The sequence below is a fragment of the Gobio gobio genome, assembly GCF_949357685.1.
Source record: "Gobio gobio genome assembly, chromosome: 5".
In the NCBI taxonomy this organism is placed as follows: domain Eukaryota; kingdom Metazoa; phylum Chordata; class Actinopteri; order Cypriniformes; family Gobionidae; genus Gobio; species Gobio gobio.
The window spans coordinates 24032216-24047986 of NC_137101.1; the positions used below are offsets into that span (position 1 = coordinate 24032216).

At 39.5% G+C, this 15771-nt stretch overlaps 1 protein-coding gene across 1 annotated transcript in view; it reads left to right on the top strand.

Moving 5' to 3' along the window:
• The first annotated feature begins 3776 nt into the window (after positions 1-3776).
• The window catches only part of LOC307127208 (thyrotropin-releasing hormone-degrading ectoenzyme-like), a 167864-nt gene continuing 155869 nt past the window's right edge, over positions 3777-15771 (top strand). Inside the window, exons 1-2 of the mRNA XM_079818320.1 lie at positions 3777-4817; positions 9144-9417. Coding sequence (XP_079674446.1) covers positions 4129-4817; positions 9144-9417 — 963 coding nt within the window. The 5' untranslated portion in view covers positions 3777-4128. The remainder of the gene's footprint in view (positions 4818-9143; positions 9418-15771) is intronic.

Below are 15771 nucleotides of genomic sequence, written 5' to 3' on the forward strand. Positions count from 1 at the left end.
CTAAAATTCGCAAATCCCGGGGCAAAATATCACATAATTGGGGTCGCTTCAACCCGCGGACATGAAAAACAACCCGCGGCAACAGTGTTTGAAGTAGCCCGACTTGGCAACACTGGGGCGCGCGCATGTGGGCAGATCCTGTAGCAAAAGCGGCGGTAGCCATGGTAGCGAGAGAGAGTGACAGGCGCCCAAGCCAATCACTTGTTTCGGCCCGAACGAAAATAATGAGCGGTGTTTATTGCAGATTAAAAAGTCTAGAGTCACTCTATTTTCATACTCTCTTTTTCAGAGTACTTAAATTTTAATTATGTATTGACATATAAAGAAAGTTTAAACAAATCTGGACAAAAGTGTTTTAGATCATTCTTACCTACCCCACCTTTAAGTAAATATAAATTATGACTAGAAATTTTTATTACAGTTGACGTGATGTATCCAATCAAAGTTCATCCGTCAAATCTTAATTAACCTACAGCAGCTTTTATACGTGAGTCAACTAGAGATTGGGGTCCCACACAGATCACACAACTGACGAAAACGACAGTGACTGGATCTAAATGTGTGTTCACAGCATGTCGCTATTATCATAATTACGCTGCCTTCAACTGCACCTGGGAAAAAGTCAGGAACTTGTTACTATGACATTTCACGCATTCAATACGAATATTCTGCTCGGAGCTGTTCACTTCCTCTGATTCTGAATTATTAGACAGAAATGTTGCATGATAAAAACACATCACAACATTTTACTATACAGAAGTCGCTGCCATTTTTTTCACACGGTCAGGTGGTACCTCTCGGAAAAAGTTGGTTTACAAGTTGTAATTATGAGTTCTACAAGAACCTGAGCACTTTTTACAAGTGATGTTAAATGGTGTGAATATACCCTAAAACCTCAGATGATGCACTGCTCAAATAATTTTAATTGAAATACTTTTGGTTGTATGGGAAACCATAGCCTGTAAATTTTTCTAAAAATCTTTGTGTGTGTTTTCATGTTTTTCTGTCCAGGACTTCACCCTGAATGCACATTGACTAATGGGGACTCGTGTCACCGTGGGGACCTAAATTGAGGTCCCAATGAGGAAACAAGCTTATAAATCATACAGAATAATTTTTTTTGAAAATGTAAAAATACAGACAGTTTAGTGTGATGGGGGTCGGGTTAGTGTAAGGGGATAGAATATACAGTTTGTACAGTATAAAAACCTACAAAACAAAATGTCCCTCAAAAAATAGCAATATCCAAAATTCTTGTCCTTGTGGGGATATTTGTTGGTCCCCATGAGGAAAACAGCTTATAAATCTGTAAAATCCAACAGTTGTTTTAACTAACACTTTTTAATTTAATTGTAAAAATCTAGTAACCTGTGCTATTCACATACTATGCCTTGTTTTCTCAGAAAACCCAAGTTAAGATTAATTGATTGCTTTGAGTGCCATTTTTTCAAGGGGAAAAAAAGAGGCAGGCAGGTCTTAATAGACTTTTCACTAATTTCCTTCACTTCTGCCTTTATCTTTAGTTGCATTCACTCATTTCCCAAAGTCATCTTGAATATTGAATTGCCAATACAACTGAAAAATCACATAAGCTGACTTCATAAATTGATGTTGATTTTCCTAAAAAAAAAAGAAAAGTTGAAGTCACCCTTATGGTGATTAGTGTTCCCTTTGGTTGGTCGCTTAAAACTTCCTTTATATTATTGTAATTTCCTTCCTTATTGATGTAGCGATGCAACAAGAAATCTCAGTTATTTGGTTTCAAAGGAAGGGAAGTATTAAATAGATTGCTTTTAAAAAGTGAACTACCTTCTGGGGATAAAGTATTTTTAAAGTATAAAGTATTTTATCCTTAAGGGGATAAAATACACAGATTGTACAGTATCATTGAAAAAAAACAACAATAACATGTTTATCAAATATTTATCTAATGTGATTTAAAATCAAGAAAAATAGGCATCCACACTGTCTTTACTGAATACAAACTTTTACAGAAGTTTGACACAGCGATACTGACAGTTGAGAGGACAATAGAGAATATTCCATAACTTTATCATGACATTACAGGTAATATCAGGTCCTGGAGAGTTACTGAGTCAGTCAGGTTATCTTCTTCCATTTGTTTTGATTGGCAAATAATAATGTTACTTTTGGACTGCAGGGGGCGATGTGTCCCTGGCCTGCTTATTTAGTTATTTCCACACAAATCTCTTTTTTTCTTTTCTTTCTTTTTTTTCTGTGTGTGTGTGTGTGTGTGTGTGTGTGTGTGTGTGTGTGTGTGCGTGTTTCTCTTCATTGTTCTCCCCTGAAATGACCTTCTGTGAGCCAGCAGTCACAGCTGCCCTCAAGGACGCTTTACTGACATTTTTTTTATTCAATTAGCCCCCCTCACAGTCCCTCCAGACTGATCTTGTGTTGTATGTTTTCATTCAACAGGAGGCTCATGGTTCACACACATTTTCACACCATGACACAGGCTTTTGTGTTTAGATGCCACATTGAAATTGCTTATTTTTCTCTTTAAATGCACCTCCATTTTCATTTGATGCAATTTCACAAACATTCAAGGACTTTCCATCTCTGCCCCATTATTTCATGAGAATAGCTTTTAAATTCCATGGAGGTAAAGGGGGGGAAGAGTGATGGAATCCACATGTATTTCCTGCCCGTTCTAGTTTGGAGAATTTTAAATGTGAATAAAATCATTTGAACTAGAAGCCCCCGCTCTATTTTCCACCTCGTCTTCTCTCTCCCGGCTCCTTCAAGGGTCTCTTCACACGCTCACCGCTGTCTTCTCGCTGTCCTGTTTAACCAGCCATGCCAACGGCTGAAAATTGAGAGTGTAATTTGGTGTTTGGAGCTGCCACTGCGTTCAAAGATCCGCCGCTGGTCTTCCTTTATGAAACAATGATGTACTGAGGCAAATTAGTGGTGGAAAATATGGAGGAGATGTGAAGGTGGAGTTAAGGTCACTCATGAAAGCTTGGAAGCCTGCGTGAACAGAAAATGCAAATAAATGCTGTTTTACTTCCAATTGCTTCAACCATTTGGGACAAAGAGTTTGTGGGAGACTTTAGGAAATCTTGTTGGAAAACAGTAATTATTTATTCTGTTTTCTGCACTTGATGTGCAGAAATTACAGCCTTCAGGAAACTGATTTGATGGTCCTGCTTGTTTCAGCACCATGGACAGCAGCCTCAAATTTACAGTTGCAGCGCGTATTGTGAACATGCTTCATTATTTGAGTTTATAAAACTGAACAGACACTGAAATGACACTGTATTGCACAAAACTAAACGTCTCCATTTTACTTATTACACATATAGGTATTCAAAAGGAAAATTAGCTCTCATTTGACTGCCTCACACAACCAAAATACAGTTTATTGAATTAATGATCACACATCCATTTCACGCTTTTGTTGTGAAAGTACACAACAGACATGCTCTGTTTATTGGGATGTGTAAACACTGTTGAAAATACTGTCATAGCGTTGCTGTAACATTTTGACATGTACATGTCTCATTTTTCGATTTAATATGTAAGTTCCATTATTCTGTTTAATATTCATGGAACTCAGCAATTTTGATTTGTGTGAAAGAGGAGAGAGTCACATCAGCCTGTCTGAATATTTCACTCTTTAATTAAATGTGGTTTAACTGAATAGTACATGTAGACAGAATTACTGGACTAGCTAGAGAGAGAGAGAGAGAGAGAGAGAGAGAGAGAGAGAGAGAGAGCGCACACAGCCCACTGGCTGAACGAGAGGATGCATCAGAGAGCGAGAGAAACAGGGATGATGATGGAGGCAGGAGAAATGAACAGAGAGAAGAGAGATTCACAACACTCTCGCGATTGATCAGGAAGCAGGTGCTGGACCTTCATCCACATTAGACTGATGTCAGAGGAAAAATGGATGTGCGGAAGGACTCGATGAGCTCCAGCATCTGACCGAGCGAACTTCTGATTCACAGAAATCTAGTCTCGAGATCATCGATCATCAGTTATCCAGTCTACTCTACGCTTTGCGTGTTGCGCGGGATCTTTTCCTCGTTTCTCGCAGTTTGAAGCTGCACCGCGTGAACGGAGGCTGATCATGAGTATAAAACACATCAGATTCGGCATATAATGGGGATCGAGGACGCGAGCATGAGGAACGGACGGGCTCTGTCCGATCAATGGGCCGACAGCGTGGTGGTCCGGCCCCGGACGACCGAACAGCACATCACTGTGCATAAGAGGCTGGTGCTGGGCTTCGCCATCTCCATCCTCACCCTCATCATCGTCACGGCCATCGCCATCACGCTCAGCGTCAGCTTCGAGAGATGCGCCACGGAGAGCAGCGGGGCTCTGGCCGCGAACGGCTCCAACAACAGTAAGTGGAAACAGTCCCGGGACGGGAACATCAGTCACAGAGACACAGAGGACGGCCAGCAGCCCTGGAGACATCTGCGCTTACCGGCCACCCTGCGCCCTCGCCACTACGACCTCCGACTGTCCGTGTACATGGAGAACTTCACCTTCTCCGGCGAGGTGAACATTGAGTTTGAATGCGTCAACTCCACGAAGTTGATCGTGCTGCACACGGACCGGCTGGAGGTGGAGAAAGTGCTGGTGTATTCGGACAGTAAGAAAGCGGGCGCCATGAGGATCCAGCGCCGCTTCCACTACCAGCCCAAGCAGGTGTTTGTGATCGCGCTGCACAGAGAGATGAAGCCCCTCAGAACATACAAGATCAACATCACTTTTCACGCGCACACCGAGCACGAGCTCTTGGGCTTCTTCCGCAGCTCCTACGTGCTGAATGGAGAAAGAAGGTAAAAGCGGTTCAATCTCAAAAAAAGTCTCTCATTTGTTGATCAGGTGTCGATATAATGTTCAGCTGTTACCATGGGCAGGGTCTTAGCTTGGGTATCCTGGTCCACGGTGCAGGTTGTTGAAATCTGGAGCCCCTGGGGCCCTACAGTCGTCAAGACCCTGACCATGGGAACAACTGATGCTGCCTAAAGTTCATATGCAACATTAAAGGTCCCATGGCATGGCATTTTTCTATTATTTTATAATGTTTCCTGAGCTGTACTTATATTGTTAGTATGACTTTTACATCATAAAATGTCATAATTTAGAAATAAAAGGCATTTTTTCTATACTGCTGTTTGCCCTGTGGCTGAATGCCCTGCTTCAAGAGGCGTGTCTGCTGTGAGACTTCAGTAAAAACGCCCACTGTTGTGATTGGCTGACATCTTTGCATTTTAAATGAGCGGAGGGGGCGTGGTTTATCGAGGCACGAGCAGGCACGAGTCTGCCAGGGAGACGGATGGACCTGAGTTCACTTCACATCAGTTCTCAGCATGTCTGAACTGTTTTAGTTACAGCATATACTTTAGGTTATTAGTCTATTTCTAGTCGGAGGGACTGTCACTCATGTCAGAAAGTTAGTAACTTTAGTAAATTATGGATCAGCGCTGACTGGAGACGCGAACCGTTTAGAACGATTCAGTCCGATTTGGTGAACTGACTCGGTTCACTAAAAAGAACTGGTTCAAAAGAAAGATCGTTCGCGAACCGGACATCACTAATGTATCAGAGACTGAGCTCAGCGATTGCTAACAAAGTTATTTATAGTAACTACTGAGTTATGAGAGCGCTGTCAGTCAGCGCGAGTTTATTGTGTTTGTATCTGAGAGTTCTGAATAAACAGTCACACCGAGTCTCTTCATCATTATTCTACCAACTTTGTAACACATGCAAAGTACCATTACAGCTGTCGAGATGAACGAGTTAAAAGTAAGTGTTGATAATAGCATTATTTTTAAAATAAAATAAAAGCGTCAGTGACGCGCGTTGAGTACACAGCGCAAACAAAGACACAACAGCAGTAATCGGATGTAATCCAGTTTATTGTGGGGCTAGGCTGGCTAGCCCGGATATGCTCAAGCTTACCCCCCTTCTGCTTAATCTCACGCCGCGTTTGGTGCCTCCGCTGTGGGCCAGATGCAGTACTGTGGGTCGGGGATGTTGAAGGCCGAGCTTCGGCGTGTGTGAGGTTTATCTCTGCTGATGTTGAGCAGAAACTCATGACTGTATGCACATTTTAGAACCGATAGACGCGACGAGGACGTACAAAAACACTGACTCACAAGATATAAAACACGAAAACACCGTTCTGTCTGGAGAGAGAGAAGCCGCATTGTGTGCACGAATAATAAATAATTAGCTACACATCAGAAATCACTGATCACAGATCAGAAGGAACTGAAAAAAGACTTCTGTTTTCATTTGTACATCCAAACACTGAGAAACTGCCAGCGTTCACTCGTTCACAAGCAATGATGCAATGATCTCTCGACGAGCGTTTGCATGGGCGTGCCAGATTCTCTGGGCGGAGGAAAGGGAGGAAACCGTGCCTGCTTGGACGTCAAACCAGGAGACTTCAGGATTGGCTAGTCTGGCCTGTCATTTTCTCAAAGGCAGAGAAAGACAGCCACAACTCGGTTTTACACCGATCAACATTTCTATCCACTTGGGGACAATATTCAGGCTAGGGGAACTCATATTAATGTTGAAAAACCTCATAAAATGAAAATTTCATGCCATGGGACCTTTAAGACTTTTTTGGCTAATTATTTACTCTTAGAGAAATTTGCATGGTAACCAAAATACCATAGTTACTAACTGATGTTACTGTAAAATTATAATAAATATGATGTCATTCAAGTGTAAGAAGCTGTAATTGTACTGTCCCCAATTTACCAGTTTTACTGCAGTAACTGTATATTAACTGTGTTATGGATATTCATGTGTCAGTGGTATTATGCAAATTGCCTTATGACGATGCTGTCTGACATTGATTTGTAGATGTTTTTGGCATCTTACAACACCAACAAAGCCCTATTTTGCAGTAGTCTCCTAATAATATCCTGTGATTATTATCCTAACTAGTATTTACTATGGTTTACATAAAACTCTAATAGATTCAATAGTAATGTTCACTTCTTAAAAACCATAATAAATGAACATGAGATGTTCTTATATAAATGGAGGTTAACAGCTGTAGCATTTATTGTATTGTTGTTGAAAATCTGGTTGCCATGCTAAATTTTGTGAGGTTGGCTTTAATTTGTGTTGTTCTGTATACAGTGACGTGTGATGTGCAACTGAATGTCAGTAAAGTGTAAAGTACATCATGGGGGAGATAAGTGCTGCTTTCCAAATATTATTACAGCATATGTCAAAAGAAACAACAATCTCTGGTTCTTCAGCCATAATATTACCAGCTTTAAATCCAGGTTATAGTTAGGTTAGGCAGTTCTAGCATTATTATCTGCATGTCATTTTTACGTCTCGTCTCAGACAGTAACTGTTCGTCAGTGTTCAGGGAGGTCAGAGGTCACACAGATCTGAACGCTAGTGTAACCTCTGGGTACTGAAGTCACAGCTGTGTCTGACGCTGCACTCAATGACTCATTTACTGTCAGACACTGAGACTCATAATCATGGGAAGTTTTCCAGCACAGTGATAAACATTCATAAACCCACACAAAGTTAGATTTACATACATCAACTATTATACATAATACATCAATATGATCAACATTAAGGTGTTCAGTTCAAATGTGCTCCTGTTTATACTGAGGCAACCCATTTTTATGTTTGAAAATCTTCATATCACTAGTTATATTATAATACAACATGCTGTGTTTACAGCTGAAAGGAAGTAGAAGGTTCAACAGTTATTGAAAAGACAAGGAGGCAACTGGTGGATGGACAAAAGGTTTATGAAGTGTGTCCATAAAAGCCAACCCTTCAGGGTTAAACAAGGCTTAAACATGTCTCAGATACAGGAAAACCTGGGGCAAAGATTCAGACATGAGCCATTTTCCCTCAGAGGACAAAGAGTCAGGAGCCAGAAAACAAGAATTCTCTGTGAATATGAGGCAGTGTAAAACTACAGCCGACACACACACATAAGAGCTTAGTGTAATCAGCTCCTGCTGGCTGCTCGTATATTCATGAACAGTGAACGGCGGGGATCTCGCATGATTGAGAAAATACTTGTGTTTATAGTTAGACGTGGGCACAGAGATGTTCTGATCTGATTGTCTGGGCTTTTCAGAGATTCAACAGTTTTTCCTTCATCCTCTTCACGCTTTTCTTTGACCTCACATTGCAAGTCATAATGAGAAGGTATAAAACCTCTCCAACAAACTCGAACACCTCCATGTGTTTCACTGCAGGGATTTTCACTCTGACATCCCTGTAGAATCTCCTCCTGTGTGTCTGTTAGTCGTCTGATTTCTCATCACCTCCTGCCTGCGTCTCCTCTGCCATCTTTAAATAGTTTAAAGATGCTTAAATGGTACTAGCATCTATAAATGGTGAATGAAATGAAAAGGAGGAAAGCAGATGGGACATTATAGACTTGTTATAGATTGTTAATTCAGGAAAAGCTACTAATGAGAGTAAAAAGTTGTGACAGGAATGCAGGAGCGAGCTGAACCCCCCTCATCCCCCGTCTGCTGGTCATGCTGTGGGTGGCAAAGGCAAAATTCCCTGTGAGGTTTGAAACGAGCTTTAATATCCGTTAATGCGGCTGTCTGGAATGCAGAACACTTCTTCCCTGCTCTCTAACTGGATTCTTTACTTAGATATTCCGGCTCAGTTCAGATTCTGTCCTCTGTATGTAGATTATTAATGCTTCACTTAAAATTCACCAATCCGACTACATGTAAGATCAATTTGACAGCTTTTTATTATTTTCTTGCCATCTAAATTGGTTTGCGTTGTCAATTTGTTGACGTTGTGCTGTCACAGATGGGTTTAATGTTTACAGCTGTGACATGCAGATATCAGATATATCATTAGTATCTCTTATGATATGTTGACAATTGATGTGATTTAGCTGCTGTGGTTGAAAAGCTGTAACAGTTTGGTCCATCTTCACTCCAGGAAGCTCATTAGTGTGAAACAAATGCACAGCGATGGCAGACAGAGCTAATTTACATTCAGGAAATCATGTGACAACCAATGTAATGACGTTAAGGCGAAACGACTTTCCACTGTAGACTCCTGGACTAGTTAAATAGCATATATTTCAGCAGAGTTTTCTTTCATCTCACCTCTCTCGTGTTCTTATTCTGCAGGTTTCTTGCGGTGACTCAGTTCTCACCAACTCACGCTAGAAAGGCCTTCCCGTGTTTCGACGAGCCCATCTATAAAGCCACATTCAGAGTGAGTCTGAAACACGAGAGCTCGTATCAGTCGCTGTCCAACATGCCAGTGGAGGCCTCGACGTCTGACGAGGACGGATGGGTGACCGACCATTTCTCCAGGACGCCCCGCATGTCCACGTACTACCTGGCCTGGGCCGTGTGCAACTTCACCTACAGAGAAGCAGTTACAGACAATGGAGTCGTGGTGAGTCACGTTTTCAGCCCCCAAATTTATCAACAATATACTGAGATTTTATTATTTTTACTATTTTCTAAAACCCAGAGAGCAGCATTTTAAAGCATCATCACAGATGCGCTTCTGAAATGAAAGCTATTCCAGAAGATTTTCTGCCTCATTTGCCAAATTCTAAGGCAGCATCTCATGTATGCTTCAAAGTCAAGGCAATCCCAGAATGCACTGCACTGAGCTCAGTAATAAAGAAGTCAATCCAAAATTGCAAATGAGCCGAGAGAATCAATACAGAACATACACTTGATTGATCAAAAGTTGATTAAAAGTGACAGTGAAGACATTTCAAATAAATGTTGTTTTTTGAACTTGAAAAAATCTTGGAATGAAAAATGCATCAGTTTCCACAAAAATATTAAGCAGCAGAACAGTTTTCAACATTGATAATACTAAGAAATGTTTCTTGAACGCACCAAATCAGCATATTAGAATGATTTCTGAATGATCATGTGACACTGAAGACTGGAGTAATGATGCCGAAAATTCAGCTTGGCAACACAGGAATAAATTCCATTTTAAAATGATCTTGCTCACAGTCGATATGTTTATGTTAAAGTACGTTTCTATATTCAATATATAATGGTTATAGAATGGATAATGGAAATGGTTGTCTCCACTAACATTAGTCCAGCGTCCACAAAGTCATATAAATGCCTACTAAAAGAGTAACAGTCATGTGTGCAACTGGTGTCCACTTATGCTCCAGGATTGTGTTCATGACAAACTCTTCCAGGTTTATATAACATACAGGAACTTGTTTGATGTGAAGCGTAGCCATTAAGATAAAAAAGTGTGCCTTGTATCACTTTCATCACATGCACTTAAATGTTTTTTTTTGACACTGAATCCTCACATTCTAAGCAGCTTCATCGGTCACGCTTCATCTTAGGAGCTGCGTTACTGATATCACGTTCAGTCAAAGTCCTGCTGTCATATTAGACACTTCCTGACGGCTTCCTCAGTGGCTTCTGCTGTGTGCCCTTGGCCGGCCTCCTCCTCATATTAGTGTAATTAATCTATCTCCTTCAGCATGACTGCGCTCTCCTTTATATCAAATCATCTCTGCCATGCTGGCTGTAGTGTGTGCTTCTATCTGGGGCATTTATACCCACACTGTGGCTTGTAGCGGTTAGCCGCCTGCTAGCTTACTCCATCAATCACATTAAAGCGGCAGGGTAGCCCCCTCGCTCCATTTATCATACAGATTCGGCGTGAGGAAAGATCGTGGGAGAGGAACGTTGGAGAGGAGAGTGGAGTTATTACTCTGGGTTTATGGGGAAACACTGATGTACCACACACACGTGTGTAAAGATCACGACAGACCCGCCAGCAGTTGGTTGGGCATTATGTATTATGGTTTTTAAGGGTCTAGGTGAGGGGTCTCAAACTCAAATTACCCGAGCCAGTGGTGTTCCCCATTGGGGGCCAGTTGAACAGTTTTACTTTGGGTTTTTACACAATGGATTTTAATGATATACATTTAGTGCCATAGTTATTGACGCATTTGACTTATCTTTCCCTCATACCTAGTTTAGTAGAGTAATGATGCCTGAGATTGTATTTCTTGAGAACTGCAGGCTTGTTTGTTGCCGTCATCTAACCTACAGCTTGCACTTTAGAATTTAATGAGCCATGTGGAATTAGGCTACTGTTTAACAATCCTTTACAGTAAAATAAGTATATTATAAACAGTGAAGGCCCCACAAAAATTGTATTAGTGAGATGTGGTTAAGGATAAACTAATAACATTAGAAATGCTGTTTGGAACTCTATTTTACTGACAAAATGAAATACTATTCACTTTACTTGCAGATAATTCTGCAGGATTCATTAGTGTATGTTTTTTGGAAGAAATTTAATAATTCTCTCTGCCTTTGCTTTTCATGCACATGCCTAACATGTTTCCGTTCATCTTTTCAATCAAATCCTTAGAGATAAAGGATTTTGTTTTATTTATTTATTTTTCTGTTTATTCTGCTAGTTTATTGCTTCTGTTTGCTTAATGATTACATTTTTTTTAATTAATTGATTTCTGTTGTGTTTTTGGTTGTTTGGATGTTGGTTTTGTATGTTTAATGGTTGCATTCGGGTTTTTGTTCATGTTTAGATCTTGGTTCTGTTTGCTTATTGGTTTTGTTTGGATCTTGTTTGGATCTTTTGTTAGTTTAAGTGTTCTGTTTTTGTTTGTTTATTTGCTTGTTGTTGGCTCTGCTTGAGTCTTTGGCATGTTTGTTCTCTTTTGATGTAGGTTCTGTTTGTTTATAGTTTCTGTTTAGATCTTAGTTCTGTTTGATTATTGGTTTTGTTTGAATCTTTGTTCTGTCAGTTTAAGTGTTCTGTTAGTTTGTTTGTTTGTCTGTTTGTTTGTTGGCTTTTGGCAGTCTTTGTTCTGTTTGTTAAATTTGATATGTTTGGTTCTTTGTTCTGTTTGCTTATTGGTTTTGTTTGGATCTTTTTTCTGTTAGTTTAAGTGTTCTGTTTGTTTGTTTATTTGCTTGTTTTGGGCTCTGCTTGAGTCTTTAGCATGTTTGCTCTGTTTTGATGTAGGTTCTGTTCATTTATAGTTTCTGTTTAGATCTTAGTTTTGTTTGATTAATGGTTTTGTTTGAATTTTTGTTCTGTCAGTTTAAGTGTTCTGTTTGTTTGTTTGTCTGTCTGTTTGTTTGTTTGTTGGCTTTTGGCAGTCTTTGTTCTGTTTGTTAAATTTGATATGTTTGGTTCTTTGTTCTGTTTGCTTATTGGTTTTGTTTGGATCTTTGTTCTGTTAGTTTAAGTGTTCTGTTTGTTTGTTTATTTGCTTGTTTTTGGCTTTGCTTGAGTCTTTAGCATGTTTGCTCTGTTTTGATGTAGGTTCTGTTCATTTATAGTTTCTGTTTAGATCTTAGTTCTGTTTGATTAATGGTTTTGTTTGAATCTTTGTTCTGTCAGTTTAAGTGTTCTGTTTGTTTGTTGGCTTTTGACAGTCTTTGGCAGGTTTGTTATTTGGATCTGTTTGGATCTTGGTTCTGTTTGCTTATTGATTTTGTTTGGATCTTTGTTCTGTTAGTTTAAGTGTTCTGTTTGTTTGTTTATTTGTTTGTTTTTGGCTCTGCTTGAGTCTTTGGCATGTTTGTTCTGTTTTGTGGTAAGTTCTGTTTGTTTATAGTTTCTGTTTAGATCTTAGTTCTGTTTGATTAATGGTTTTGTTTGAATCTTTGTTCTATCATTTTAAGTGTTCTATTTGTTTGTTTGCTGGCTTTTGGCAGTCTTTGGCAGGTTTGTTTTTTGGATCTGTTTGGATGTAGGTTCTGTTTGTTTATTGGTTCCGTTGGATCAACTATTTTGTTTGGATTTTTGTACTGTTAGTTTAAAGGTTCTGTTTGTTTGTATATATGCTTGGTTGTTTGGTATGTTTGTTATTTGGTTCTGTTTGGATGTAGGTTCAGTTTGTTTATTGATTTTGTTTAGACCTGGGCTCTGTTTCTTTATTGTTTTGTTTTCTCCGCTTATTTGGGTATTTGGTATACATTTGCTAATTGGTTTTGTTTGTTAAATTTGTTTGTTTTGTTTGGATATTTGTACTCTTCATTTAAGGGGAGGGGGGGGGGGGTCTAATACTATTTCATGCATTCTCACTTATTTACACTGTTAAAGAGTTGGATTATCATGCTAAACATGGCCAAAATTTCAAAAGGAATTGTTGGACGTATGACAAGAGTATTTCTGTGCCAAATACACTCCTTCAGTGATTCAAACAAGTTTCTGAAAGTTTTTTGAGAGTATGGCCCTGTATGACATCATAAAGGGTGGAATATCCTTGTATGGGCACTTCTCCTAGAGGAGCACGTGTGCACATCAACCAGAGCGAGAGCGAGAGCACATCCATCAAAGTGCTTCGTTCAGCAGCGCTGTCATTTTGTTTTTAGACCATGAAATCAACAATGTCACTAAAGAAGTGTGTTTTTGGTTGTGAGGGAAAGATAACCTTGTTCAGCTTCCCAAATAACCCAAAATTAAGGAAATGGATGCAGTTTGTTTTCCCGGAGCAGCAAGTGTGCAAGTTCTGCAAGTGTGTTTGTTTGTTCCTGGTCACAAGTTGAAACCGCAGGCGGTGAGTGAAACTGCTTTTTTTGTTGGCAATCAGCGTGTAAGTGCATATAATGTAAACAACGTATAGTGAATCGAAAGTTATCCAGGGATGTATTGTGTGTGTGCTCGTGACTCTTTAGTTCCGCCCACTGCACGCCTCCACAAGCTCGACTGTTTTTGGAAAGTGTTCTCTCTTCGGCGATATGAAGGCTGCAGTACAACTCTATAGGTATACTCAAGATTAACATGCAATTGGCAGAAACTGTCTGTGTTATCCCTTTAAAGGTTTTGTTTGTTCTGATAGGGTGTTTGGTATGTTCGTTTTTATTCTCTATGCACAGGGGCGCAGCTAAGGGGGGGAAAGTTAGGACGATTCTAAGGGCCCACACACTTTTGGGGCCCCCAGAGATCAGTTTTATTAGTAATAACAGTACTAGTAGTAATGTATTATAAATGTATAATCTACCAAAGAGTTGCAAATATAAAACAATTATGGTGCATTTCCGGAAAAATCCAGCAAAACGCTCCACTCATGAACCGCTCACACTCACCGGTACAACTATCACTCAAATCCCACTCCGACATGAAAATTCTCTGTGCTTGTTGCAGCCCTTAAGGTATTTATTTTTATATTTATGTTTAAATATTATAATGTTGTTTTTTTATGTCTATGCTGTCAATCTGTCGATCTATGCCGATTATGAGAAGTGAACAGCATGAGATAGGACACATCATAAGATGAATGGAGTTGATCAGACATGATTGTGACCACTTAATTAAGTTTTGTTTTGTATAAATTGTGTCTTAATTTTAATCAATGTTTCATCAGCCAATTGGGGCATTCTGGGTTGAGCGAGCGGAGCTTAATTGGTCAATATTATTAAATTGCAGACAAAGATTTGGGATAGCTAGATTGGTGTGGTAGAGGGCCCAACATCAAATTCTTTCATAGGGCCCAAAATTGCTAGCGGCGCCCCTGTCTATGCATGGGTGTTTAGTTATGTTTTTTTTATTGTTTCTGTTTGTTAATTGGTTTTGTTTGTTTATTGGTTCTGTTTGAGTGTTGGGCAGTTCATTCAACTTTATGGGATTTTAAGTGGTTTAGCTCATTGGTTTAGAGGTGCTTAATTTGGCCACAGTCTTAAACACTCCCTCAGAAAACCTGCTCCATTAACATAAACATAACTGCTAATTGTTGATTTCTATTGGTTGTTCTGCAATAAAATCAGAGCTCTCTTAAGACTAGTATAAATAGCAATTTTGAGTGAATAAAATTGAACTTTAATGTGCCATATCCTGCATTATGTTCAGTTATGACCAAGCCATTTCAGATACTACCCTGCATGTTCTGCAACCTCTGGGAGTGATGTCAAATCTACAATATCTGGAGAAAAATGTATTTCCCAAACCAGACAGTAAATGATCGTGCCGTCTGTGGCCCGCTCTCCAAAATGATTTGAAGTCTGAGTTTGGATTGTTTGTTTCATCTGTCTTCACCAGCCTACATGGTTTAGTCAAACTGCTGCTGTGTGTGAATAATGCCTAGTCTTCATCATCACACGCCTCTGTTTTGGTGAACGTGACCTTTGTTTCGCCTGTATTGACCACTGGACTCTCTCTAGTGCATCACATATTGTAAATTGACCCTAAGCGTCGTGATTTCTGAAACAAACAAATACGAACACTCAACAGGATTTCCCTTTCTGACCATGCATCATTTTTACTTATTTTATTATATTAGTTAAATTGCTAAAATAAGAGAAACTGGTTATGTGACTGTCTTAAAGCAGCATATTCCATTCATAACACTGTAGCAGCCGTTATTAAATCCACTGGTTTAGTGTCTTTATATTATCAATAAAGATGACACATGTTCTTGTAATATCTAATCAACATTCAACACCACCATACTATGCTCATTACATATTCATACAACTACTCAGCCTGATCAGAAAAGCTTGTTTACTGCATTTAATGGACAAAATTATGATTTTACCAGTGGGATACAAATGCCTTCAAACTTTTAGGTTTTAAAGTTAAAATACCAGTTTATACCAGCATAAATGTCAATCCTGATTTATGCTGTTTTGGTGCTGTTAAACCAGTCTGACTGGTCTAAACAAAATCCAAGCTGTATTTTTTTTACACGCTAATTTTTATGGCACAGTTTGGTCCTTTATGGGAATGCATTTGCCTGAAGGATCTCTCGCATACAGACATATATAGTGTAATAACTCAACA